Source organism: Talpa occidentalis, unplaced genomic scaffold, assembly GCF_014898055.3.
Source record: "Talpa occidentalis isolate TD23 unplaced genomic scaffold, MPIMG_talOcc4v2.1 talOcc4.5, whole genome shotgun sequence".
In the NCBI taxonomy this organism is placed as follows: Eukaryota; Metazoa; Chordata; class Mammalia; order Eulipotyphla; family Talpidae; genus Talpa; species Talpa occidentalis.
Window position 1 is genome coordinate 42366980 of NW_023604861.1, and position 26148 is coordinate 42393127.

The window sequence follows — 26148 nt, forward strand, 5'->3', positions numbered from 1 at the left end:
ATTTGTGATGGCTAGTTTTATGTCAAGTTGACTGGGGCCCTGCTATTTGGTCAAACATTATTATTATGGGTGTGTCTGTGAAGATGTTTCTAAATGAGATTAACGTTTTAATCTATAGACTGTATTAAGCAGGCTGCTTTTCCCAGTGTGAGTGGGTTTCATTCAATTAAGTGAAGGCCTATATAGAAAAAGTGAAGGTACAAAAAAAAAAAAAAAGTTAAGGTACAGTAATGGAGAATTTGCTCTCTCCTCCTGTCATCAAATTGGGATACCAGTCTTTTCCTGCAATTGGACTCAGACTGGAAATTATACCATTGACTCCTCTGTTTCTCAGGCCTTTGGACTGAGAGTGGAATTATATCATAGGCGCTCCTGGGTCTGTGGCTTAATACTACTCAGCCTCAATAACCATGTAAGCCAATTTCTTATAACGAATTTTTCTGTCTCTGTTCCTCACTCCCCAACTGCGCTCTGTCTCTCTGATTATTTCTCTGGAGAACCATTACCGATATGGATTTTGATATTAAGAGTAGTTCTAGAGGTACAGAATGTTAAGCATGAATTTTTTTAATTGGCTCTGAGATTTCTGGAATTAATTCTCTAATGAATTTGTTTCCAGTAGTAAAGAGAATAGTGATAGTCCATGACCTGATTAGGCAATAGAGACATAAAATACAGTAGTTTCCTCTTATACTTGGTGAATACATTCCAAGACTTCCTGTGGACGCCTGAAACTGCAGATAGTGTTACTGACCTTGTTGTTGCAGAGCCATTGTCTCACTGCTTCACGTGCACAGAAGCCATTTGTTACCAGACTGGAAGAAAGAGAAGAACAATATTTATTACAGGTCTACTGGCAAGAAGACAGGAGGCAAGGCTCCAGTCTGTCTCCCTGAGGATGGTGCTTTGGGCAATATTTAAAGGATTAAGGAACAAAGAAAGAATTAAAAAATACAAGCCTGATTGGCTGTTTTCTGCTAAATCATAGAACAACTTGAATTTGGGTTTAGAACTAAAACAAAACTGAGTAGTCTCTACTTCCACATGTTGTTAGTTTATCCACGAGCTGGGCAGTTTTTGTTCTGGGCAGTCAAAAGGTCACCTCAAGGACAGTGAAAACTTTTCTAGGTCCAAGCTGTAAAACAAGTTGTCAACTTGGGCCTCCCCGGTGGCGCAGCAGTTGAGCGCTGGGTTGCGAAGCTGCCCGCGGCCTCTGCGGCGCCGGTTCGCTCTCCGGCCACCAGAGGAGGGTCCCACATGGCGCGCAGACCTCTCCTGCCGCCTGCTGCTCCCCTCAGCAGTGTACTTCGGTCCTTCTGCCTGCTCTGCTCCCTGCTCTGGCTCTGGTGAATTCTCTCACCCTCCCGTGCTTCTTACTGTACCCAGTGGATGTATAAACAAAACAAACAAACAAACAAACAAATAAATAAAACATGCTTCTATAAAAAAAAAAACCTTTAAAAAAAAAAAAACAAGTTGTCAACTTAAGAAAAATCCCTGCTTAAGCTGACTTTCAGTATTTTTGTTCTATGGTTCACACTAGTTACCCAATTTTATGGTGAATTCCTATTCTTCTTGCAAGACAAGTAAAAACAGGGCCTCCCCTGGTGGCGCAGCTGGTTGAGCGCGGTGCTGTGAAGCTGTCCAGCTGTCTGTAGCCTCTGCAGCGCCGGCTTGATCCTGGCGAGGGTCCCACATGGTGTGGTAGACCTCTCCTGTAGCACCCGCTGCTCCCCTCAGCAGTGTATTTTGTCAGTCTGCTTGTTCTGTTCCCCGCTCTGTCTCTGGTGAATCCTCTCACCCTCCCACACATCTGGCCTGTACCCCGGTTCTTGTATAAATAAATAAATAAATCTTTTTTAAAAAAACACAAAAACAGGAAAAAAGTTGAAATAGGAAAATGATAGGATGGCAGACCACTACAGTTTCACTAAGTATACTGTGTTTTTTCCTACACATATATAACTATTATAAAGCTTACTTTATAAATTAGGCACAATAAAAGATTATAGTAAAAATAATAAAATTAAAAAATTATAGTAATATACTTAATAAAATTATGTAAATGTGGTCTTCCTCGAAATTTCTTTTTTAAAAAACTTTTTATATATGTTTAGGTCTATAAATTACTTTTATAAATTTTAAAAATCTACTCTTTTCTTTCTAAAGAAAATCTTTTCTTATTGGAGTAATATTGGTTTATAACGTTGTATAGGCTTCAGTTATATACAATCTTATAAATCAACATCTGTATTTATTACATTAGATTTGCTAACAAAAGTCTAGTTTATATTCATCACCATAAAGTTGACCCCTTTTACCTAATTTATCCACCCTCTCAAAATATCTTAATGTATGTAATATTTTCAGAGCATGGCTGATCACAGGTCACCAAAACTATGAAACAGGAAACCAAGGATGAGAAGGTACTACTGCATCTGCATTGACTATGCCTGATGAACCACACATAAGCAAGGATCTGGTGACAGTGTATATAACACTTTCGGAAAATTAAAAAATATGAGATTGGCTTTGTGCTCCTATCATTGCTGGCCAAAGGGGTAAAAAAAAGGGAAGAGTTCAGGGATTTGAATTTCCAGCTCAAACAGAGCTTAATGACCTAAAAGTTTCTGCATGTATGTTTTGAAGGAGATTCTGAACCTCCATAAATGAAGGGTCAAGACTGCTAAATATCACACGCAAGCTTTCATCCTGTAACTGACTGAATTACAATGCAAGTTCAACTCCCAGCCTTTGATGCATCTACTATTAATGTAAGAGAGGATGATGGGGAAAGAATGGGTTGCTGTAAGTTGGAATGGGAACCTTTATTAGGAAGGACCCTGATAAAACTAGAGACATTGAGTCTATAAATTCTGATGTATCTTTCCTTTTTTTTTTTTTTTTTTTTTTTGCCAGAGAATGGCCTCTGAACTCCTACTAGAAGCAGTAACCCCATCTCCAGTGGTAACAAACCCTCTACTCCCTACCTCTCCCTGAGGAGATTAACCCTACATTGTCTAAAGAAATTGCAATGGCTTTCTCTAAGGCAGCTGCAAAACGAGGCTAATTCTTTGCAAGACCTTTCACTCACCATCCCTCTTTGCTCCTAAACAGAAGTTCAGTAGGTCCCTAATGGTGAGGTACAAAGTGTGACCCATGAGGAGATGCACTGTACTTTGAAAGAACAACTTACATTTTATAATTTATACAAGCAGAAGGGAACATGTGTGAGAATGGATATTAAGGGTGTGGGGTTATAATCGAAAGAACACAGAGTTAGATCAAGCCCCAATTATTCATTTTGTCAAATAGATCCTCTGCAGAGGGAAGAATCTGACTGCAATATGTTTCCCTGTTGGTCTCCAGGATAAATCTGTGAATCTGGTTCAGTGAGCCTGTGTCATCTTTTTCTCTCACAGCTCCATAAACATCCTTCCTCAAGTTGGAAGGCCGATTGGAAAGGACATCTAAGGGAAGTTGGTTCTTTGTTCAGTATGTTTATGTATGAGGACAAGATGCTCAATAAATTGTTATCCCCTTCCCTATATAATCATTTTTTAATCTTCACTCTTTCCTTTCTTCTCTAGCCATTTCTTATTCTTTAATTTGTTAAATTTGTGATTTGTAATTTGTTTGTCCCCAATCCCTGGACACACACACACACACATATTTTAAAGCTTCCCAAGACCCATAGATCAAGGCCAAGGTCTTAATTCTTTACCCTTAAGTCTATTAGTAGGGTGTCTAGGCTATATTTAATATTTCAACTTATTCCTTCTACTTTATGAAAGCTTAAAGTACTTCTCTTTACCTGCTTGTCATATGTTTTAATTAAGGCCCTTCCCCAACCTGTGGCACAAGAATGTAACCTTCATTTTCAACACCTGCCTGTTCTCCCATCTTTCCTATTCATTTCCCCAGCTGATCTCAGAGACCTGATGGATTTTCCTGGCCTTTTGCTGCACAGAAATGGAATTTCTTCATTTTGTGCATAGTCTGATGTGTGATTGATTAATTGGCATTATTACACTATCTTACTCTTTCTCTTTAGTGAATGTTCATTTAGTCAAAGCCTTTTGAAATTTGACAATGTCTTAAGGATTATACTAGAAGAATTAGATATACAATGACTAAAAAACTATTTCTGCCTAGAAGTTCATAGCCAAGGAAGTAGAGACAGCATGTAAACATGCGTATTATAGTGCAGTCTGCTAAATATCACACCCTGCTGTACGAAGAAAAAGGAACTTCCTCCCTTAGATGTCCTTTCCAACCCTCCTACCAACTTGAAGAAGGATATTTATGGAGCTGTGAGGAAAAAAAGAAGACACAGTTTCTCTGAACCAAAGGAATTGTTAAAAGGTCTCAGAGAAAGTGACATTTTCATTAGTCTTGAAATTAAGTAGGAGTTTGCTATTCACAGCACAGACGTGGAAATGAAGATAAGGGAAAAACAGCATCTGAGGAAAGGGACTTGCAGAGGCTCTGAAAGAATTGAGGGAGATTTTGACCTGTTCACGAAGGTCTGAAGGAGTCGGTGTGGTTGAGGGGGCCTGTACCGAGTGGGTTGAATTTTATTCTAGTGACAAGGAGACAGAGGGAGAGGAAACAGCAAGTGGGGGAGTTTCACAATCAGATTTGTCTTTTAAGTCACTGACTAAATCCTCCGGACTCTTCGTGTTGGGGAGTCTGAAAGGGGTGTGTTCTACTTGCTTGTTCAGAGATGCTCAGAGTAGCCTTTGACACCGCCTTCTTTTCAGGTCTAGAAACAGCATGTTTCCAGTACACACAGGGGTACTCTGTCCCACCCCAGTGCACACTTGTGGTAATTCACTTACTCCGTTTACTCTCGGACCTTGTCCTCCAAATGCTGTTTCTATCTCCTTGGTCAGGGTTGGGCAGTCTTTGTCTCTTTGAACTCCATTTATCAATTTGGACTCTTTTCTTCAGTGATGCTAGCCTCGTCTTTAAATGTACTGCTTTAAGTTTCCACTCGTTCCACTGTGTTTTAATCACTGGCCCACAACACACCTCAGTAGCCACGCCCACTCCGTAAGTGGCCGAACCAGGAAGTTTGGCCCCACCGGCACGCCGTACTGACGGTGGCCGTGCGCAGGCGCAGTCCCCGGCTCCCAGCGGCGTGTACCTTTCCCCAGGTTTCCTGCACCCTGGCCAGTCCCCACGGGTTGTTCGCGGTCGGGTTTCCGCCGCAACTAGCCCAGTGCTCGCACGCGGACCCCGCAGCTCCCCAGTTCCCGGCACCGCTGCTCTGGGTTGCACGTTTCCACCGGCTGCCGACCGATGGCCGAGCGCGGGGAACTCGACTTGACCGGCGCTAAACAGAACACCGGAGTGTGGCTGGTCAAGGTAATGTTCGCGTGGGCTCTCGCTCTTCCTGTAGAAGTAATTTAAGTGACTTGAGACCATCCCACTCCGTGCGCTTCTTAAAGTTCTTTATTACCCTCTCATTAGAGCTTCATGTACCTCGAGAAGCAAGAATCATTTTTGCCTATTTGCAGACAGGGCATATTAGGGGTGCACAAGAGTCTTTGAGCTGGTTAGGGACTCAGAGCTGCCTAGAATGGATCTCCTTTCCCTACGATTTGGTGTTTGTGGGGGTATGTCTTGGTGTCTCCCGAGTTGAACAGTGCATGTTACCGCATTCGAAAAGAATTCCTGCATTTCCTTTTGGTGAAACTGATTTTAGCCATAAGTCTGTGTAAGGAAGTTGAGTGTCAGCTTTATGTACAATTTACTTGGCCGGAAAGTAGAACTGATCCCTCTTTACTCTTAAGTTGCTTTCTTAGGTTGATGGCTCTTAATAGTTCGCTGGAATGCTGAGAGACCTCTGAGCTCAGGGAAGGAGAGGCCATTGAACTGCAGTGTTCTTTCAAACACCACTGGGTCTTCTCTAACTCATCCTCAATAAATAATTTTTGGAAGGAACTTATGCTAGCCACTATACAGCCATCTCTCCCATGATTTTTTGATAAAGAGAGCAATGACTAACCCTTAGAATAGTATGTATTCTTTACTTTTTCATATTAGGAAGTGTTGTCTCTTAGGGGAACTTCATAGGACATATGGCTGTTCAAATGTAATTATGACACAACGTCAAGTAAAATGTTGGGCTCTAGTTTGTTAAATCTAAGAGGTTTTTCCTGTCTAACACTCAAAAAATAAGTCCTTTATTGAGCTCTCCTGCCTGCCTGTGACTATGCAGGTGTATCTTTTCACAAACCTTTTCCCTTTTTATGCAGCAGTGCCAGCTTTCCTGCCCACCTATGCAGGTGCCTCTCTTTTTCTTTCTCCTTTTCCTAATAAACGTTTTTTATTTTATTTCCTAATAAACCTGTCCTTTTAAAATGTTTTTTAAAAAGTAAGAAAATAGCTTCCTTTGACATCATCTGGCATGTCAAACCTGCATTATATCTTTAAAAGCACTTCTCATAGTCTAAAATGATTCTATGTTCCTGTGTTCAGTATTACTTCCACACACACACCCCCCCCCCACACACACACAGTCACAATCCATGAGAATATCGATCATTGTCTTTCATGCCCAGACTTATGTTTGGCACATGATCAGTGCTCAACAGATTGTGATGAATGAATGTGTCATTTTTGACTTTGTGGTCCTCTTGACTTATCATAGCTGTTAGTATGACTTAAAAGGATGGAGTATGAGAAGAAGGAAAGGGACAAGGGGACATCAGGGATGGTGGTGAGGGGAAAAATAAAAAGATAGGACACACTCTTATAAAGTGTAATGTGCACTTTATAAAAATGCATGTCCTATTCACTGGGTCTGGGTGGAGCCTGAGATTATGCATTGTGTAACATGCTCCCACATGACCACTAAGCAGCATAAACATCCCAGGTAATGTTGACACTGCTGGTCTTCTGATGACTAGTTGAATACAAAGAGTCAAACACTGCTGTTTTGACCAACCCAGTATCTAAGAATTTTACTTCCCAATTCCTAAGAGGAGATGTGATTGCTCTAGCACTTCTGCACTCTTCAGCCATACCTAAAGGGGTCAAATCATGCTATCACTAGCATGTCATAAGTGTTTACCCTGACCCTGTCACTGTGCTCTGCATTTTATACACATTATATCTTTTAATCTTCACATTGACACTTGGAAGTGAGGGAAGAACACAGAGGCTTAGAGAAGTCAAGTGATTTGTCAAGATCACACAAAGAGTAGGTGTCAGAGTCATACTTAGAACCTACATTTAAAAAAAAAGATGGGAGTAAATAAGATTTTTCTCTCCTACTGGATGCTGAATGGTTCTTAGAGTCCTAAAGGAGATCTCCCTTGCAGACTGATAGAAGATACTTGAAAAAAATGGTGGAACTTGAGATGCATTTATGCTGGGGCCACAGTAAATACTCAGTAAACATTGTTTGCCTTACATTTGGATGTGTGGACAGAGTTATAACATAGTATACCATGGAAGGTAGAACAGAAATGCAAGACTGAAAATTCATATTAACATGATGTGTCCTGGAAAACAAAGGAAGTTATTATGCATAGAGTTCACAGTCTGTGTAAGAAACGATTGGTACCATATTCTCATATTGTTATATTGTGAAATAGGGGTGCTACGATTTTAGCCCACAGGAAGGCAAGGATGCAAACGATTCAGAAAAAAAACTATGCTTGAGGGGAAGATAAGGAGAGTCGAAATTAGAAAATTAACACAGGATCATAGGTATGTGATAATGAAGTCAGATTTAAGGAAACTTTTTCAGAAAAAGTTGTCAGGATTTGGTGACTGGATGAGAATGTGAAAGAATATTATGAATCTAAAATGAAGAAGTTACAAAGTTTTTGTTCTTTCATAGATAGTCAATTGAATACATTTTATCTCTTTAAAAAGAATTCAACTGAAGCCAATGGTTTATTCTTATTTTAGAAAGGTAGTTCTGATGTTTTATTTCTGTGCAATATTATTATTTTCTCAAGGCATGCAGTATTTCTTCTTTTTCTAATGCTGTGTACCAAAATAACAGACTTGCAAATACATTTTTGACATTTTTTATTTCTGCTGTAGTTTGATTCGTACACCTGTCAGATAGCTTGAACTTGTTTCATTTGCACTGGAGCTAGCCTCCAGTGTGATTTTTATGCCCATATCTTGAGCATGTTTGGATTTTCATCTCTGCTAGAAATAAATTATTTGAGTGCATCAAATTATAATGATCATTTTCATGTTTCTTTGTGTGATATTAAAATATAACATATTGCTTAGAAACCCTATCTTAATTCTTATCTAATCAGAATTTGTGAATTGAACTATGTACCAATTTCAAGTCTTATCTTCTACATTAATATTTCTCTCTATAAGTATTACTTTGAGTTCTGATCTGTGAGGATCATTTGTTGCCAAATATATGTCTTAGAGTTTCTATCTCAAAGTTTATGAGTCTTATCCATATTTTATAAATTCTGTCAGTAGATAGATATAAAACAGGATAAATATAGTTATATATGTGTGTGTGTGTGTATCTATTTCTGTGTGTTTTCAGCAGGAAAGTAATTGACTGGCTGTAACAGGAAGACTTCACAGGGAAGGTGACATTTAAGAAGAGCCTATGGAGTTCATTAGTTAGGAAAAATCTTCCCAGTAGGGCTGGGAAGATTATGTTCAGGAAAAATATAGTAGTGGGCTGTGTACCAAAATATCCAGGGCCTGTGCTGTTCCCAATGAAGTGCCATTTCTGGAGTTCTGGATATCTTAAATCTATAAGGGAATGATGATCTAGAGTGAATTCCTGAGACATTTTGGTAGTAATAAATAAGAGACTTGCTTGGATTTAATACTACAATAAGTGTATAAACAACCACAATTTTTATATGTATAAAGCGTATAAACAACCACAATTTTTACCTTGTCAGGAAGCTAGTCTCATTTAGTTTGCAATACTCTGTTCCTGTTGCTCATTCTCTGCCACTATTAAGTTGCCATCTGGTCACACCATAATTACACACCCCATACCAAATCATGATTTAACAGTCATGATGTCTAGCATAGTTCTACTGCTTGACTTCTAGACTAGTACTTAGACTTCTGGAAAAAATTATCTTCTTTAATTTTGGTTGGCTGGAGGGTAAGGTACATAATGGGGAAAAGAAGGAGGTAAAGCGGGCAAAATTATAGGAGTAGTAGGAGTTTTTGTGAACCATGCATATCCCTATGGAGACATTGATTATAAGAATTGCTACCTCTTTTGGGGGGAAGAGACAGGTGGAGTAGTTCTAACTCACAACTTCCTAGCTAGCAAAAAGATGTGTTTAAATCCCAACCAACCCTTATAACTATTTTGACTGATGTTTGTTGGAAGTGACAATCAGGGCAGGAGGGATGGACATCATTCTTTTGTGAATCTTGTGTCCTTCATTCAGCAACTAAGATGCCACCAAGCTCAGCCTTTACTTTTGCAGTTAAGCATTTCGTCATTGTTGGCTGAAGAAAAAACTGTATGTCAGGGAGAGATGAAAGTGAAATGGGTGATACCCCATTCACTTTACCTGGTTGGGGGAAAAAAAGGAATTCAGATTGGGCCTCCCTGGTGGCGCAGCGGTTGAGCACTGGGTTGCGAAGCTGCCCGCAGCCTCTGCAGCGCCGGTTCGATCCCCGGCTGCTCCCCGGCCACCAGAGGAGGGTCCCACATGGCGCGCAGACCTCTCCTGCCGCCCGCTGCTCCCCTCAGCAGTGTATTTCAGTCCTTCTGCCTGTTCTGCTCCCCGCTCTGGCTCTGGTGAATTCTCTCACCCTCCCGCGCTTCTGACTGTACCCAGTGCTTGTATGCATGTATGTATAAATCAATCAATCAATAAAAATAAATAAATAAATAAATTTTTAAAAAAAAAGGAATTCGGATTTCTTATGTATGAGGCATTTTACAAGATAGGCTACAATTATGTTTTTAGATGATAAAATTGAAGCTAAGGGAGGTAATCTTGCTCAAGCATAGGACAGTGATTCAAATTTAGGTATGTTTAGCTCAGAGTTTATGCCAGGAATAGGAAATGTCTTTCTATCTTGGATTTCTCTTAATGAGTTCTCTGCCCTAAAGATTTAGATGTGAAGTGGGAGCTTCATTTTTATGCTCTTGGGTCATGTCAGCTCCATATGTTGACCTTCAAGAAAACATAGAACTAAAAGCTATGTCATAGGTTGGATTCCCAGGGAGCTGATTCTGAGGTGGAGATTAGCATGCAGGGATATACTGGAGAGTGCCCTTGGAATCATCACCTGTATAAAGAAAAGAAGTTTAGTGGGATTGGCAGAGGGTGTGATGCAGTCTCGGTGAAAGACAAGGACGATTCCACTGGGAGCTTTTCAGAACTGTTCTGAGTTGGAGTGAGGTAATAAATACCCTGTGTCAACCAGTCATTGGGTGTGGTTTGCACCAGGAAGGGTATGTGATCTTGGCTAAAGGGTTTCTCTTCGTTGGAGGCAATTCCAAAGAGGGCTGACTGTGTTCATACTGCTAGAAGTTGGGGGAATAAGGCCTTGAATCCTAAATGAGTAAATGGGTATCACATCACAGTATCCACTACAGTGTCCTTAATTTGCTTGTGCTCTGGGAGAAACAGGGCTTTGGAGACCAGCTATTGGGGAAATAGACATTTGAGGAAGCATATGGCAAAGAACCAAAGAAGCTTAGAAGAATAATATCTGTTTATAATACCATAACACCTTGACTTCAAAGGCAGCATTGACTTTATTACTCTGCTCAGCTTGAGTGAACAGGTGGGTGGATTGATTCATCCAACAAGCTTCCAGTAATTGCCAGTCATTGTGCTAGATATTCAAAACCAGACGTGGTCCATGTGCTGTAGACTGGGGTTTATAGTCTAGTGCAGGAAACAGACATCAATCAAATACTAATCCTAATGAAAACAGTTACAGATAAGGATGCTGAAACAAGTCCTACTCTAGGGAGTCAAGGTAGGTTTCCATGCAGGAATAATGCTTAAATGAGTCATTTTCTGTCATTTTCTCTGGTCTTGGGAAATCTGAGGAAACATCTCTTATTGTACCAATTATCTTGTCTTCATCGGATATTCTTTAATTAATGTGGAGACAGAAGAACACAGATATCTCACAAATGACATGTTCATAGGGGTGTTTGGGGAAAATTTACTTAGTGTAGATTTTAGGTGCTCTTATCACACACTAAAAGTAATTATTTGAAGAAGCTATATGTTAATTATCTCGACTGTAGTAATCATTTTACTATGTCTATCAAATAATCATGTGGTTCACCTTAAATATATACAATTTTTATTTTAAAATAGAATGTTTTAATTAAAAAAAATCAGCTGTCAAAAGTGTTTGAAGCCTTGGAACAACATATACCATTATTTTTTCTTACCCTCTCCTTTCTCCCTTTCTTTCAGACTGAATATAATGGACTGAAGTTTATGGGAAGCCCATTTCCATAAACTCTCACTATAAAGAGTTTCTGTGACTGACATAACTATTCTCATTATATTCTGTTATTTTTCATTGTAAGAGTATAGTATATTGGCAACCTTCTGAATTAAATAAGCTGATGGACTACAAGTGAACCTACATTTTTATTATAATGATGTCAATACAGATGCAGCATGAATTCCAAGCTTGTTTTTATCAGTTAATTTCTGGAACACAATCTTTTTTGAAGTTGGCAGTTCAACTTCGGTACAATTTGTCGTACTGAATTTGATTTTTAAGTTTGTTTTATTGTGTGATTATGAAATTACTTCACTTAGAACTATTTTCATGTTTGGTGGCCTAAATTGTATTCTACAACAATATGATCACAGAATCTTTTTACCTGATAATTTATTGAAGTATGGTCTCATTCAAGAGTTCCAAGTCTCCAAAACATACTTGTCTTTATACCAACATAATTTCAAAATATAGCAGTGAGGGGACACTAGCTATTTGGAAAATGCTCCAACTACTATAGGCGTTATACTGTCTTCCCCCTTATTGTAAGATAGATCTCTGAAGTAAGGTTTCTCTCTGAGAATGAGATGAGATTTATTAAAATTAAATCCTAGGTATATCCTACTGTTGCTATCATTGTTATTGTGTTAATGTTAGCTAGCATTTCTTCAGCAATATCCAGTCATTAAAATGATGACTCTCCTCCTACCAGGTGTCACACTATTCTGGATGCTAGGGATATCACAGTAAAAAAAACAAACATGAAATATCTGCTGCATGCAGATGACACTGCAACAGGGAGCACCTGCACATAGAGTTTGTGGTAAGAAAAATAAGCAAGAAGGAAAATAAAGCAGGCTAAAAAGTGTATGGAAAGTAACTAGAGATGTTATTTTAAATGGGGTGGTAAAAGACTTCACTGGTAACACTGTCTTTAAGCAGAGAGAAAGAGAAAATATGGGGGAAGAATATTCCAGACACAAGTTAACAGCAAATCACAGGCTCCTCAAGTGAGATGCTACTGGGATTGTCCACAGACTGGTTAGCGTCCAGTGGAAGAGAAACTAGTAAAAGATGAGGCCGTGGGATAGCAGGAGGCTGAGTCAACTGAGACATTATAGGATTTTTACTCTGAAGTGAAAGCTAGTAGCCATAGAGAGGAGGCAGCATGGCATGTTGACTATGAAGCCAAACTGCCTAGTTTAGAATCCTGGCTTCCCTACTAGTAATTCTGAAACTTTGGGCAAATAATAACTTATTTTTGGTACCCCAGTTTCTTCACCTGCAAAATGGACAAATAATAGAGTTGTAATGAGAATTAAATGAACTAATAGTTGTAACCTGCTTAAAAAAGTACCGGTAAGTTCTGTGTAGATGTCTGTTAGGTAAATCACAAGTCTTTGAACAGAGCAGTGTTGTCCGATTTATGTTTTAAGATGATCACTATTGCTTTTCTATTGAGAATAAACTGCACTAGGCAACAATGGAAGCAAGGAAATCAGGAGGCTGTTACTACAGTTGTAAAGAGAGTGCTAGCTTGGATTAGGATGGTAATTCTGGAATTGATGAGAAGGGGCTGTATTCTAGATATAACTTGAAAGTTTTGCTAACAGGATATTTCATTTGATTGGATGTGGAATGTGAGAAAAAAGAAGCTCTTCAGAATAACTCCCAAGTTTTTAGCCTGAGTGCCTGGAAGAATGGAGTTAACTTTTAGGGAGATATGGAAAATTGCAGGAGCAACAGGTTTATGAATTAGAAGTAAGAATTCTAGTTTGGAGATTTTACATTTGAAATGTCTACTGAATATTCATATGGAACATTTGAGTAGTCAGTTGGATAGACTACCAAGCCCTCCCTTGGTGTCTGATGGGAATTGGTTTCAGAACCCTACCTCTCTTAAAGCAGATACCAAAATCTGTGAATATTCAAGTTTTTTACAGTTGGACTTCTATATCATGGATTAACCAGTGTAAGTTTTATATCAACAACTAGATTGACACTAAGCTCTCTGAGAGCTAAAATCTTTTCATACATGTTGTAGCCTCCCAGGTAATACAAAACACGAGTACTTAATTCTTAATGATCAGTTGCTACAGGCAGAAAGTAAAGTAGAAGTAGTGTATCATTTTATGTTTAAAAAGATTTGTTGGCTGCCAAAACATAATCTTATTAGTCTCTTGCTTTGTTTTAGGTTCCTAAATATTTGTCACAGCAGTGGACTAAAGCCCCTGGAAGAGGTGAAGTTGGGAAACTGAGGATTGCCAAGTATGTTATTTATATATTTTTGACATTTTAAAAGCTATTTTTCAAAGTTTTTACAAGTGCTTTTAGATATAATTATAGTTTGGTTGGTTGGTTGTTTTTTTCCCAGATAGAGAATTTGCCTGGAAAGTGAAAAGTAATGAGCATTTCTAGGCTTGGTTAGGTGCTTTCTCAGGAGTAGGTGGTGCGTGAACACGTGCCTATATACACTCACAGGTGTGTAAATATAAATTCAGATTTGTTGGTGACACCAAGAGGAAAGCAGCTGAGTGTGCAGCACACTCATCCCCTGCATCTTCTCCACATCTTGTGTTGAGCGTAACTGGATGTACCAGGTGTTCCAATGGAAGGATTTTGCTACTATGCTACTGATATTTATAGACTTGGAAGGGGTTAGGGAACCTCTAGTAAACAATGTAACAGTGTACTTTCTTGGTTGAGTAAATGACCTTGTTAGAAAGGGAAATCTCTAAAGTCAGAGACCTTGTGTTCCATTCTCCCTGTCCATTCATTCTTTTTTTTTTAAATCAAGGTAACATTGGTTTACAATGCTGTATGTGATTCTCCATTCATTCTTAATTCAACTCTAATCAGATTTCCATGACATTATTACTCCATTAAAACAGCTTTTATCTGTCATTAGTATCCTCTGTTTTATCAATTAGCTTCATAGCCAACCACCCCAAAATGTAGTGACCGAGAACAAAAACCATTTTATTTGTTTATCGTTCTATAGTTCTGGTTGAAACTGACCTGGCTGGTCTTCCTGGCCAGAATGGTCATATTTATGTGTCTAGTGGTTGGCTTATTAACAGGCTGGGGCAAATGGCCATTTGTGGTTCATCTCCAGTATATTCATGTAAGTGATGGTAAAAGAGTTCCAAAGCCCAGTGCATAAGCGCTTGGCAAACGTGACTGCGTCATGTTTGCTAAAGTCCTGCTGGCCAGTGTTAACTCACATAGTCAATCCCAGATTCAAGTATGTGGCTATAAACTCCACCTTTTGGTAGGAGTGACTGCAAAGAATTTGTAGTCCTTTTTTACAACATACCACATCCACATGCCTGAATCTAAGAGTCAGCCCTCTTCTTAACGAACCTTTAACAAAATTGGACATAGTTGATTATTTCTATCCGCAAACACTTTTATCCCCGTTAAGAGTGGGATACCACTCTCTTAGATTCTCCCCTCCCCTCACTGATTGTTTCTTCTCATTTTCTATTCCTGACTCCTTCTCATCTTCTCAGTATCTCCGTGTTATATGACCCCAGGGCTGCTTTTCTTCTTTCTCTTTTGGTTGACTTCCTAGGTGGTCTCACTGTATAAACCAGTTGGTATTTAAGCCTAGCCTCTCCCCTGATCTCCAGACTCATGTGACTGCCTCTTTGATGTTTCTCTTGGATGTCTTAGAAGCATCTCAAACTTAATAGTCACTATTCCTCTGTGCTTTCTCTCTGGAACACTCCTCTGGATATCTCCATGACTTGCTCTGCATACTTTTCAGGTCTCTGTTCATATATCAGCTCAGATAGATATTTTTTGACCACCCTATATAAAATAGTACTTTGTATATTTAGGTTCTATATTCAGTAGAATATTTATCCATCTGGAATACTGTGTATTTGCTTGTTTGTGTATTGTCCATCTCTCCCGCTAGAGTATATGTTGCACAGGGTCGGGATTTTTGTCTTATTGCCTATATCTCCAGGCTCTCAAACAGTGTCTGGCATAGTAGACTCCCAGTACTTTTTTATTGAATCAATAAATGAAAACTGCTGAGACAAATTTAGCAGCAATAACCATTTTAGTCTTTTATTTTCTTGGGCTATAGTTCCAAAGGTGAAATAGAAAAGCAGAGCGAGAACATTTTTAAGACTTAAATTTTTCCCGTTTGTTCCTCCAAAGTATAGACCCCAGATATCTTCTTGCCTAAAATACCCACTGTTTCTCTGTAAAGCTTATACTTTTCGGGAGATCATTTTAAAGTTTCCTCATTAAAACCAGTTAATTGTGGAGTTTGGATTTTGTAGACCCTCTGTGTGTTGTTCTTTGGAGGAACAGTGCTGTATTCTTGCATGATGTCATGTCTTTAAGAAACCTTGATACCTTCATACATTTGTGCCCTACGTATCTTGTTCTTGGGTCAAGACTTAGCTTTTAATTCTTCATTTTGTATTAACATATTGATTAGAAACAAGCAGGCTTTTATATTCAAAGTTCTATAGTTAGGTAGGGACAAGTAATCTTTCTTTAACTCTAGACATGTTTGGTAGTGGAACCAGACTTAAATTTGGCCCTTTGAGTGATAAGAAAACATCAACAGCTTCTGGTTTCACCTTTTATCTACCATCAGTGAGACTTTGTACAGGTTACTTAAGTTCTACGTTTAGAGTCATTATCCCTAATGTTGCCTGTTTTGCAGGTCTTTTGTATGAATCCAGTGAGATGGTATGGAAATAGTTGTCATATATTTGTATATTTAATTTTATAAAATGAACATCTTCCTAGAATATTATAGATAAATCAGAATTTGAAGAATTGTCATACTTGTATTGAAAGAAAAAAAAGCAGACTTTCAGTTGAAATCTATGGGGATCTTTTTGCTCTTTCAATATGGGGTCCTTTTGTAATGCAGGTACTTACCTACTTTTTCTGTTATCAACTTTAGATTTATTTATTTATTTATTTATTTACTTACTTATTTTGTGCTCTATAAATACAGAGTCTGAAGTCACAATGTTGCCCTGCAGGAGTTGAGAACAGCTCTGCAAAAGTGATGAATCTGAGCTAGGTTTTGAAAAATGAGCTAGAGTTTGCCCACCAGAGAAGGAATAAAGCTGTATGGAGGAACATGGAAAATTTAGGACGTTCTTATGGACAAATCAAAGGATTCATGCAGAGAGCAAGGAGGATTAAAGCCAGAATGTCAGGGTGGGGCCTGAGCAAAGAGTGTGTCCTACTGAGGCCTGGGCTTTATTCTGTGGGCAGTGGGGCCCAACAGTGACCATCAACTAGATTGTAATGGTGTCATTTTTGGAATTGCTGGGCTCAGAGAGTGGGGTTCTTGCATTCACTCTGAGAAAGTTTTCACCAGCGCGCCCCTTTAAGCGGCACACAGCTTCCCAGGAGAGTTTCTCCATGATATAGAGATGTTATTATATCCAAAAGGGCAGGTTTATTATAAAAGGGACAGAAGAATAAAAGACACTTGCATAGACAAAAGGGACAGAAAGTACTGTCCGGAAAAGGACAGGTTTGCTAAAAGAGGCCTGCATGGTCGCAGGTGGGTGGCCTTGAGGAGAGCTGCCTCCGCTGAGGGAGGTCAGTGAAGAGAAGCACCAGCAGGTAGAGATCATGGGCAGGCAGGAATGCTGCTGCTCTGTGGAGGGAGAGAGTTGGTAAAAAGAAGCACCTACATAGGCACAGGTGGGCAGAAGGACTGCTGCCCAGATTTTTTCATATTACTAGGTTTTACTGGGAGTGGGAGCCACTGTCGAGATAAATTTCTCAGGAGAATAGCAAGATAAATTTCTCAGGAGAATAGCAGACTAAAGTAAAATGTGTTTAAATTATGAATCACTTAGTATTGAGGAATGATTACCACTGTTGAGGAATGACTACAGCTTAAGACCTGGGTTCTAGGCCTGTTGGTAGTAGCTTTACCAACTTGGGCTATAGCCTTCTTGGTCTTAGCTTTCTTATTTGTAAAATGTGTACAGTAAGGCCTTTCCAACCCCAAACAGATGAAATAGCATAGAATTTGTGAAAATGCTATGTAAACTGAAATGTTTTTCCCCTACCGTGAACATTATGTTCCTGAAACCCTATCTCTAAAGAAAACGCCTGGTTAAGGAATGTGGAGTCTTTCTTGGTGTGGAAAGGAGGGGTCTATTATTGGAAAGAAGGTAAAAGGAACCTATGTTCAGGGAAACTTACGGAAGTCCTAAGTACTACTATGATTGCTAATGTAAAATTTAAAAGATGGCATGCTAAATAAGTAATAGTGAGTATGCTCCAATTTTTATTACCTTTTGCTTGATAGAGAATTTCAAAGCTCTTTCTCTTAAAGCAGATGGATTGCATAGTTGCCTCTAATATACGTAGGGTGGTCATATTCCAAGTTTGTCTGAAATGGTCCCTTTTTTGTGTTTACCTTCTTTATTTATAGTGCCTTTCGTGTCATTCCTCAATGTATCCTGGTTTTGTTTGTTTGTGTGTATTATTATAGCAGTAAAACATGTTTTCTTTTTAAAAATTTACTTTTGTGCTAATGAAAATAAAAAGTTACTGTTTCCCTCATTCCCATTCCACAGAAGTGATAAGGGGTTACCTTACCTAGCAAATTTTCTACTTAACATGATACATGATCATTCTGATCTCATCCTTACAAGAATCTAGATCTTGTAAGGATGAGAACATATTTATAGTAACAAGCACCTAAGAGTGCTATGAACATACTTAAAAACAGCTTTTTTCCTAGTGAGTCTCCTGACTGTATTCTCCTGTGTATCTTGTCTGTATTACTATTTACTTAGACATCATTCTTCTTGCTGAATTGCTATATTAGCTATTAAATAAGTGCAGGATGAGTGAGGAATGGCTTATCAGTTCAGGTAACTAGGGTATCAGGATTTTAGTTGATTGTAAACTAATATGAGTCATCAAAGTTATTGTGGCTGTAAACAAAAGGCTCCATTAATAGATATTTGTTGATAGTTTGAAGTAGGATGATAATTCCACTCTTTCTTTGCCAGTAGCTTATGTTCAGTTCTTAGTACTATGATTAAGAGTCATGGAGATATACGTTCATTCAGTGGAATGAGACTAAGATAATGAGAAAACTTAACCAACGAATGTCCTCTGAATTATTGTGGCAGTTAAGAGATGGTTTAAGGCAGATGAGGTGAAATTGTCTTAAAGTGTTTTTAATACTACAAGATGTGTAATCAATCAACTATTGCTTATTAGAGGCAGAATAACCAGTTTATAGGCTATCTATGTGATTAAAAAAAGCATAGTTGGTCGAAAAATGAAAACAGCTAAGGTTTTAGAAAGACATTGTGGCATAGTGATTATCAGTGTGGATTCAGGAGTTAATCAGCCCTGGACTTTATCCTGACTTGCCACTTTTAGCTATGTGACTTTGCTTCTTCACTTATTAAAAAAAGATGGTATTAATACCTCATAGGCTCACTGCATGTGAAATACTTAGTAATAAGTGTTCGTCTATTGTCATTGCACACACACAGCACAGTTCTGACAGCAGATGCTGTGGTATGTCTAATGTCATGTGGATATGGACCTCCCCATCCCATCACATTTCTCACAGGTATGCAGCAGCAGTTTATTGTGCTGAAGCTAGGGAAGTGTAGGTGGCATGGCTGATGATTCCCTCAGAGACAGGGCTGTGCAGTGCAGGAATTAGGAGAGGAAGAAAATGCAGCTCTTCCTGAATTTTGTTCTGTTTTAATACCTGGATAGAGGGTCCAGTAATGAATAAGATGAAAAAGCCTATCTTAGTAAATGGTAATATTTGGACCATTTTTGTCAAGCAGTTTATGTGCTATGCCTAAACCATTGGACTTGTGATACATATTGCATTTGGTCAATTTATAGTTTTGCTTTTGCTTGTTAAATTTTAAAATGAACCCTTTTTTACCATCCTACCTTAGAAAACTTTAGTTTTTGAAATATTTCATGTATGATGTATTTTACTGCAGTCTGTAGTAACATGATTTCTCTCAGAAATTTTTGGTTTCTGACTTTACATTTAATATTACAAGACATGGGCACCCATTTATTATAAGAAAATGTGCAAACAAATGAACTGATGCAAACTTGCAATCTGGCCACATATGTATATATCTACATGTGTATACCACACACACACATTACAGTTCAAAACAAAGAACAACAGTTCTGCTATTTTCTTTGCCAACTCACTCACAGTGCAGGCATTATGTTCAGATCCTGGTGCTGCTGCCCTTGAACAAATACACAGACAAACTCATCCAGCAGAGTGATACTGGATAATGCAAAGGCTACGAAAAATGAATAATGAAATTTTCGTGCCTTTGACCCAGCAATTCCATCAATTTCTAGGAACCATGTGGAAGTAAAAAGTTAGTGATGCAAAGATTGGTATATAAGAATATTCATTTCAAAAAAAAAAAAAGAATAGTCATTTCAGCAGTATGTTATGGAGAAAAATTAGTAAGAATTAGAAAGGAATTCATTAAACTGGGCAGATTTTTAAAATTATTTTATATTTTTATTTTAAGTAATCTCATGGTACGGAAAAGTTGAAAGAACAGTTTAAAATACTTTTCCTAACAAACAAGGACATTCTCCTACATAATCACAATGCACTCCTCCAAATCAGTAAATTGGAATCATATAGCTTCCTATCTAGTTCTCAAACTTTATTCAGGGTTTGCCACTTGTCTCAATAATGTTTTATAGTAAAAGGACTCAGTCCACAATCTTGCATGGGATTCTGTTGGCAGGTCTTTTAGATTCTTCAAATCTAAAGTATTTGGAAGTCTTTTATTGTATACTGTATAAATGTCAGTATTCTTGTTATTTCCAAGACAGTTACTGTATAACATTTAGGTATGTCTCATGTTTCTTCATGATTAGATTCAGTTATGCATCTTTGGCAGGAATATCAGAAGATAAAGCTGGGTTCGTACTGTATTCTAGCAAGGTTTGCGTATTTTCATTTTCACCATTCCTGGTGGTGGTAGTTTTGATTACTTGATTAGAAATTGTCTTTTAAACTTCTTCACTGTAAATTTACTGTTCTCTCTTTTTTTGTAATTACTGCATATTCTGTGGGGTGGTACTTTGAGACTATATAAATATTCTATTCCTTATCAGATTTTCTCTTTTATTAACTTGTTATCTGTGGCATACAAACTCATGGATTCCAGTTTTTTTCAGTGGGTCATAATTTGCTACTATCATCATTTATTCTGATATTCAAATTGTCTAAAATTTAGCAAGTGGGAGCTCTTTCTAGCTGACTGCTGCACAGTTCAATAGCTTAAGTCCTATGTCCTTTTGACTTGTTTTTGTCATTCTTTGAGCACTTACTTTTTGGCATAGAAAGATGCTTTAAACTTTCCTTTCTCTAAGGAGTGCTGGTTCTTTCTAGAGACTGGTATTTAGAATCTGAGATCTGAATAGCACCGTGTTCATTACTGCTCCCAGGCCCTCTCCATGGGCAGAGCTAAGGAGTATATATACGCACACACTTTTACATCTATGTTTATTTCTGTGTCTACATTTATTAAAAACATGACTTTATACTGGTATCTAATTTCAGTCCCAACAATATGGATGTGTTCCAGTTTTTTCCCTTTTCATATTTATAGCTCTTATCTTCAAGTGAGAAACCAACCTTAATATATTCAGTCATTTTGTTCAGACCACTGCAATTTGTTCAGCAACCCTTCCTCTCCCCCCCACTTGGACTATAGCACCCTTTGGTGCTGCTCCCTTTGTTGTCCTCCACAAAGATGCTCTCCTTATCTCTTTCAAGCTTCCATATTTTTTAAATTTTAGGCTATTATATAGAATGTACACTGATTTCATGTTTGTTAAAAACATGTTATTGAAGTACAGAGAAAATAGTCTGGAAGGATATTTATTATACTAAAGATGTCAAGTGGAATTATGGTTATTTCAAAACCTTCGGCTTGACTGTATGAAAAATGTTCTCATATGAGCATATTTTTTTATAGCAGAGATAAAAAATGCTTATAATAAAAAACTTAATTTTTAATCCATAAGATTTTAGTAAGTAAATAGGGCCTCTTCAGCTAGATAAAATAGATAGTAAAATTTACTGAAGTATTATTTATCTAGATTTAAATAACTATGTATATTCTGCTAGATGCTAAACATATTCAGAAATAAAAATAAAGATTGTAATAAAATCATTATTTGGGTAAAATATTACTTTTTTTGTTTTTGTGTTGTTTTGTTTTGTTTTTAAAGATTTATTTATTTATTTATATAAGCACTGGGTACAGTCAGAAGCACGGGAGGGTGAGAGAATTCACCAGAGCCAGAGTGGAGAGCAGAACAGGCAGACTGATGAAATACACTTCTGACGGGAGCAGCGGGTGGCAGGAGAGGTCTGCACCCCATGTGAGACCCTCACCCTGCGGCCGGGGATCGAACCCGCGCTGCAGAGGCTGCGGGCAGCTTCGCAACCCAGCGCTCAACCACTGTGCCACCGGGGAGGCCCTAAAATATTACATTTTAAGACATAGTGTTATATGATAGAAACAACATCTGAAATAATCATGTGGGACTGGTGACTTTGTTTTTCCTTTAGGTTTATAAATATAGTTGAGGAAAGCTGAGGGTAAATAATGATAATTTTTGTAAATGTAATACTTTATATGAGTATATATTTATGAGTATTTTATTATGAGTATTTTAGTATTATGAGTATTTAGTATTATTATGAGTATTTAGTATTATGAGTATTTAGTATTATGAGTATTTTATTTTTCAATTCTTAGCTTACATTTGAAAAAACATGAAATCTAAATAATTAAATTTTTCTTTCTTTTAGGAATCAAGGAAGGACCGAGGTAAGATTATTTCTATGAAGATTTTATTTTTAAAATGAGAGTATGTTACTATACATTAGAAATAATAAAGAGAAAATGCTGTTTGCATACTGGAAAACTTCACATCAGACACATAATCGTATAAATGCAACTCTTGTGTCAATAAATAGATTCTTTTGTAGTTGTTCATTCTCAACATTTTTCTACTTTGTCCTAAATATCCCTCTGTCAGTACTATGAAACCTAGTGTTCCTTCAGTAATAATTTAGTATTATTTCATTGTGGCAAAGGCATTTGATTTGGAGCTTTGTGGTATTTAGATTTTGATCCATTAAGTTATGTCTAGGACATAATTTGCAATATCTTTCACACAGAGATATTTAATAAATACTTCATAATCTTTTTGCATGGCTGGAAAATTAGTATTTTATAAGTTCCTTTGATGTAATATTTGATTTTCTTTTGGGGAGCTCTACTATTAGTAAAAATCATTTTGAAGGAATACCTGCTATGTCTTTTTATTCGAAACCTCATTATTGTTATCCATATAAATACTTAGTTGTATTTGTTAAAATATTAAATTAGCACCATGCACTCATACTGCAGTCATTAAGACCTAAAAAATAACTGTATCCTCTGTTGTTTAAGTTTTCTGAGTACATAGCTCGTGTTTCACCTCTTCAAGTGCAATTACTTTCTTAAAACACTTAAAATATTCACTAATTCAGTGATGGTATTATACTGCCAACTTCAAGTTATACTACAAAGCAATAATAATCAAAACAGTGTGGGTACTGAAACAAAAACAGACATACAGACCCATGGAATAGAATTGAGAGCCCAGAAATCAACCCACATTTAAGTAGACAGTCTATAACAAAGATGCCAAGAGTACACATTGGAGAAAGGAAAGTCTCTTTAATAAATGGTGTTGAGAAAACTGGACAGCCACATGCAAGAGAATGAAAGTAAGTCACTGACTCACACCATACACAAAAATTAATTCAAAATGGATTGAAGATTTGGATATTAGACCTGAAACCATAAAAATATATAGAAGAAAACATAGTCAAAACACTCCACAACATGGACTTCAGTGATTTCTTTGTGAATTTGTGTCCATCCGCAACAGAAACAAAAGAGAATATAAACAATTAGTACTATATCAAACTAAAAAGCTTTAGCACAGTGAAAGAAACTATCACTGAAATAAACACTCCCATCCTATTGGAAGGGAGAAAATATTTGCACACCATACATCTGACCAAGGGGCTGATACCCAAGATCTCTCATACAGCCTAATAAAAAGAAAACATAATCCAATCAAAAAGTGGGCAGAAGAGCTAAATAGGCACTTCTAAGATGTACAGATGGCCAATAGGGCACATGAAAAAATTCTCCAGTTGCTTATCACCAGAGAAATACAAATCAAATCACCACAGTGGGTTATTACCTCATACCTGTGAAAATGACCCATATCAAAAATACCAGAAACAAGTGTTGGTGAGGATGTTGAGAAAAAGAAACTCTCATATACTGTTGGTAGGAATGTGGACTGATCCAACCTCTATGGAAAACAGCATGGAGATTTCTCAAATATTAGAAATACATCTACCATATGTTCCAGCCATTTCACTCCTAGGTATTTACATGAAGAGTACAGAAACATTAATTTGAAGAGATATGTGTACTCCTATGTTCATTGCAGCACAATTTACAATAGCTAGACTATGAAAACAACCTAAGTGCCCAAATATAGTGGAGTAGATTAGAAAGATGTAGTGTATTTACACAATGAAATACTACTCAACTATTGAAAAGATAAATTCTTGCCGTTTGTGACAACATGAATGGAATTGAAGGGGAATATGCTAAGTGAAATAAGTCAAAAGGAAAAAGACAAATACCTGATGGTATCACTTGTCTGTGAAATGTAGAGAAACAAAACAGGGTGAAATAAAACCTAACCAACAACAAACACTAGAAATCTGACTATAGCATTGAGAATACCAGAGGGGGAGGGTGGAGAACAAAGTGGGGAGTGGGCACAATGGGTTCCTTGATGGTGGATGTGGTATGGTAATGTACACCTGAAGGGTGTGATCCTATCTGTACCTCCCAATCATATATCACATTGTAAACCAATGTTGCCTCAGCCAAATAAAAGAGTAAGAATTTCGGACAATGGGGGAAAATTTTTAATGTGAATATATATATATAAAAAAAACCTCATTCATTAAATACTGTTTTCCTTCTATGTGCCAGGCACTTTGCTAGGCTCTATGTACTTAAGATTATAAATGTAATAAGACATGATACCTTTACCTCAAAGATATTAGATAAAAATAATTATATTCCCTTTTTGGAAAGATTTTCTTCAGCCATAGACCAGAGTAACATTTGAAAGTTGATCATCTCTATAATGGTAAAATAGCCCCAGTAATCTGACAAATGGGAATAGATTCTCTTTTTATGAGTAAGTATAAAGGTACTTCTTGATAAAGTTTTTTTGAAGTATTTAATAAAATGATGAAAATTTTCACATTTTTAGAAATGTATTTTATAATTAAAATTTCTGCACAGATACTTTGACTACAAAGGTATATTTAATAAGCTCTGCTTAATGTCTGTCAGGTGTCATTTACTTTGAATGAGGATTTAGCAAATATTCATGATATCGGTGGAAAACCAGCTTCAGTCAGTGCTCCTAGAGAACATCCATTTGTCTTGCAAAGTGTTGGAGGACAGACATTAACAGTATTTACCGAGAGCTCATCAGGTAAGTGGGAATAGAATTATTTAATGTAATTCCTGTTCATGTTGTATGGATTTTCTTTCTCAACATATACTAAAAGGTCATTACCAAGGCTGTTCAACCTATTGTTCTGTCTACCTCCATTACTCATATAATTCACATAATGCTCTTTATCTGCTCTAAGTATTTTCCTGTGATTGATGAAATTTTGGCTGTTACTCTAAGGGTTTAATTTCCATTTGGGGCTTGAAGAAATAGAGCAAAGCAGATGGAAGAGTGTCGTGCATCAAGCTGTCTTTTAAGATGTTGAAGAAACAGTATTGTGAGTTTTGCCAAGATAAGGTCATCCATGCCTGTTTTGGTAAATTGATATTCAGCAACTCTAAGTTGTATTTAAGAAAATACTGCTAGTATTAAGGAATATTTTAATCTGAAATTTTGCTCTTGTTTGTTTTCTATACTAAGGAGGCCTCTTTAATACGTAGAAAGTAAGTTCTTTTAATTGGTATTTACTTCCAAGAAACTGTGTATAGTTTTTGAATTGTGAGTGTTTACGGTGAGATATATTAACAACTCAGTAAGTCAGAAGCAAGTCTTTCAGTTTGTGAATTAATACAAAGGGAACTTTTTGTGGCATATGCATGAATATGTATTTGTATTTATTGTTTCTTGGTTTTATCCTGCACTGATTGAGAATATTATTGTAAAGCATCAGGCCACCTCATTCGAATGGAACTAGTTTCTCTTATCTAATTCAAAAAGCTTGTTGGTTGTATTTAAAAAAAAATCTATGATTTTGTTGTAGTATCTTCATTGAACGTTATAAAGAAAGCTTTAAGGAATTAGAGTATGTTAAGAATGTCATTATTCTAAGGAATGAATATGCTTAGATCAATTTTTTGTGGTATATTAGGTCACCAGTAGCATAAACTGATAAGAAACATAGTCTTTTTCTTTCTTCACTCTTGGATGTAGAATCTTACAAAATGATAAATTATGGATTTTCTATCATATGCTTTGAAGTAAAATATTTGTTTTATTGCGTTATTCTGATGCCATAATAAGTTGTATTATGAGAAGTAGAAAATG

General features: G+C 37.2%; 1 protein-coding gene and 1 long non-coding RNA gene across 2 annotated transcripts in view; one reads left to right on the top strand and one right to left on the bottom strand.

The window, feature by feature from the left end:
* The window catches only part of LOC119258747 (uncharacterized), a 29276-nt gene extending 24220 nt beyond the window's left edge, over positions 1-5056 (bottom strand). The window contains exons 1-2 of the long non-coding RNA XR_005128317.2: positions 4842-5056; positions 755-815 (exon numbers count right to left, since the gene is read on the bottom strand). This is a non-coding gene — a long non-coding RNA (uncharacterized LOC119258747). The remainder of the gene's footprint in view (positions 1-754; positions 816-4841) is intronic.
* A 72-nt stretch (positions 5057-5128) lies between these two features.
* Positions 5129-26148, top strand: part of GTF2F2 (general transcription factor IIF subunit 2) — a 128621-nt gene continuing 107601 nt past the window's right edge. Inside the window, exons 1-4 of the mRNA XM_037526995.2 lie at positions 5129-5370; positions 13649-13722; positions 22307-22325; positions 24939-25083. Of these exons, the coding sequence (XP_037382892.1) occupies positions 5305-5370; positions 13649-13722; positions 22307-22325; positions 24939-25083 (304 nt within the window). The 5' untranslated portion in view covers positions 5129-5304. The remainder of the gene's footprint in view (positions 5371-13648; positions 13723-22306; positions 22326-24938; positions 25084-26148) is intronic.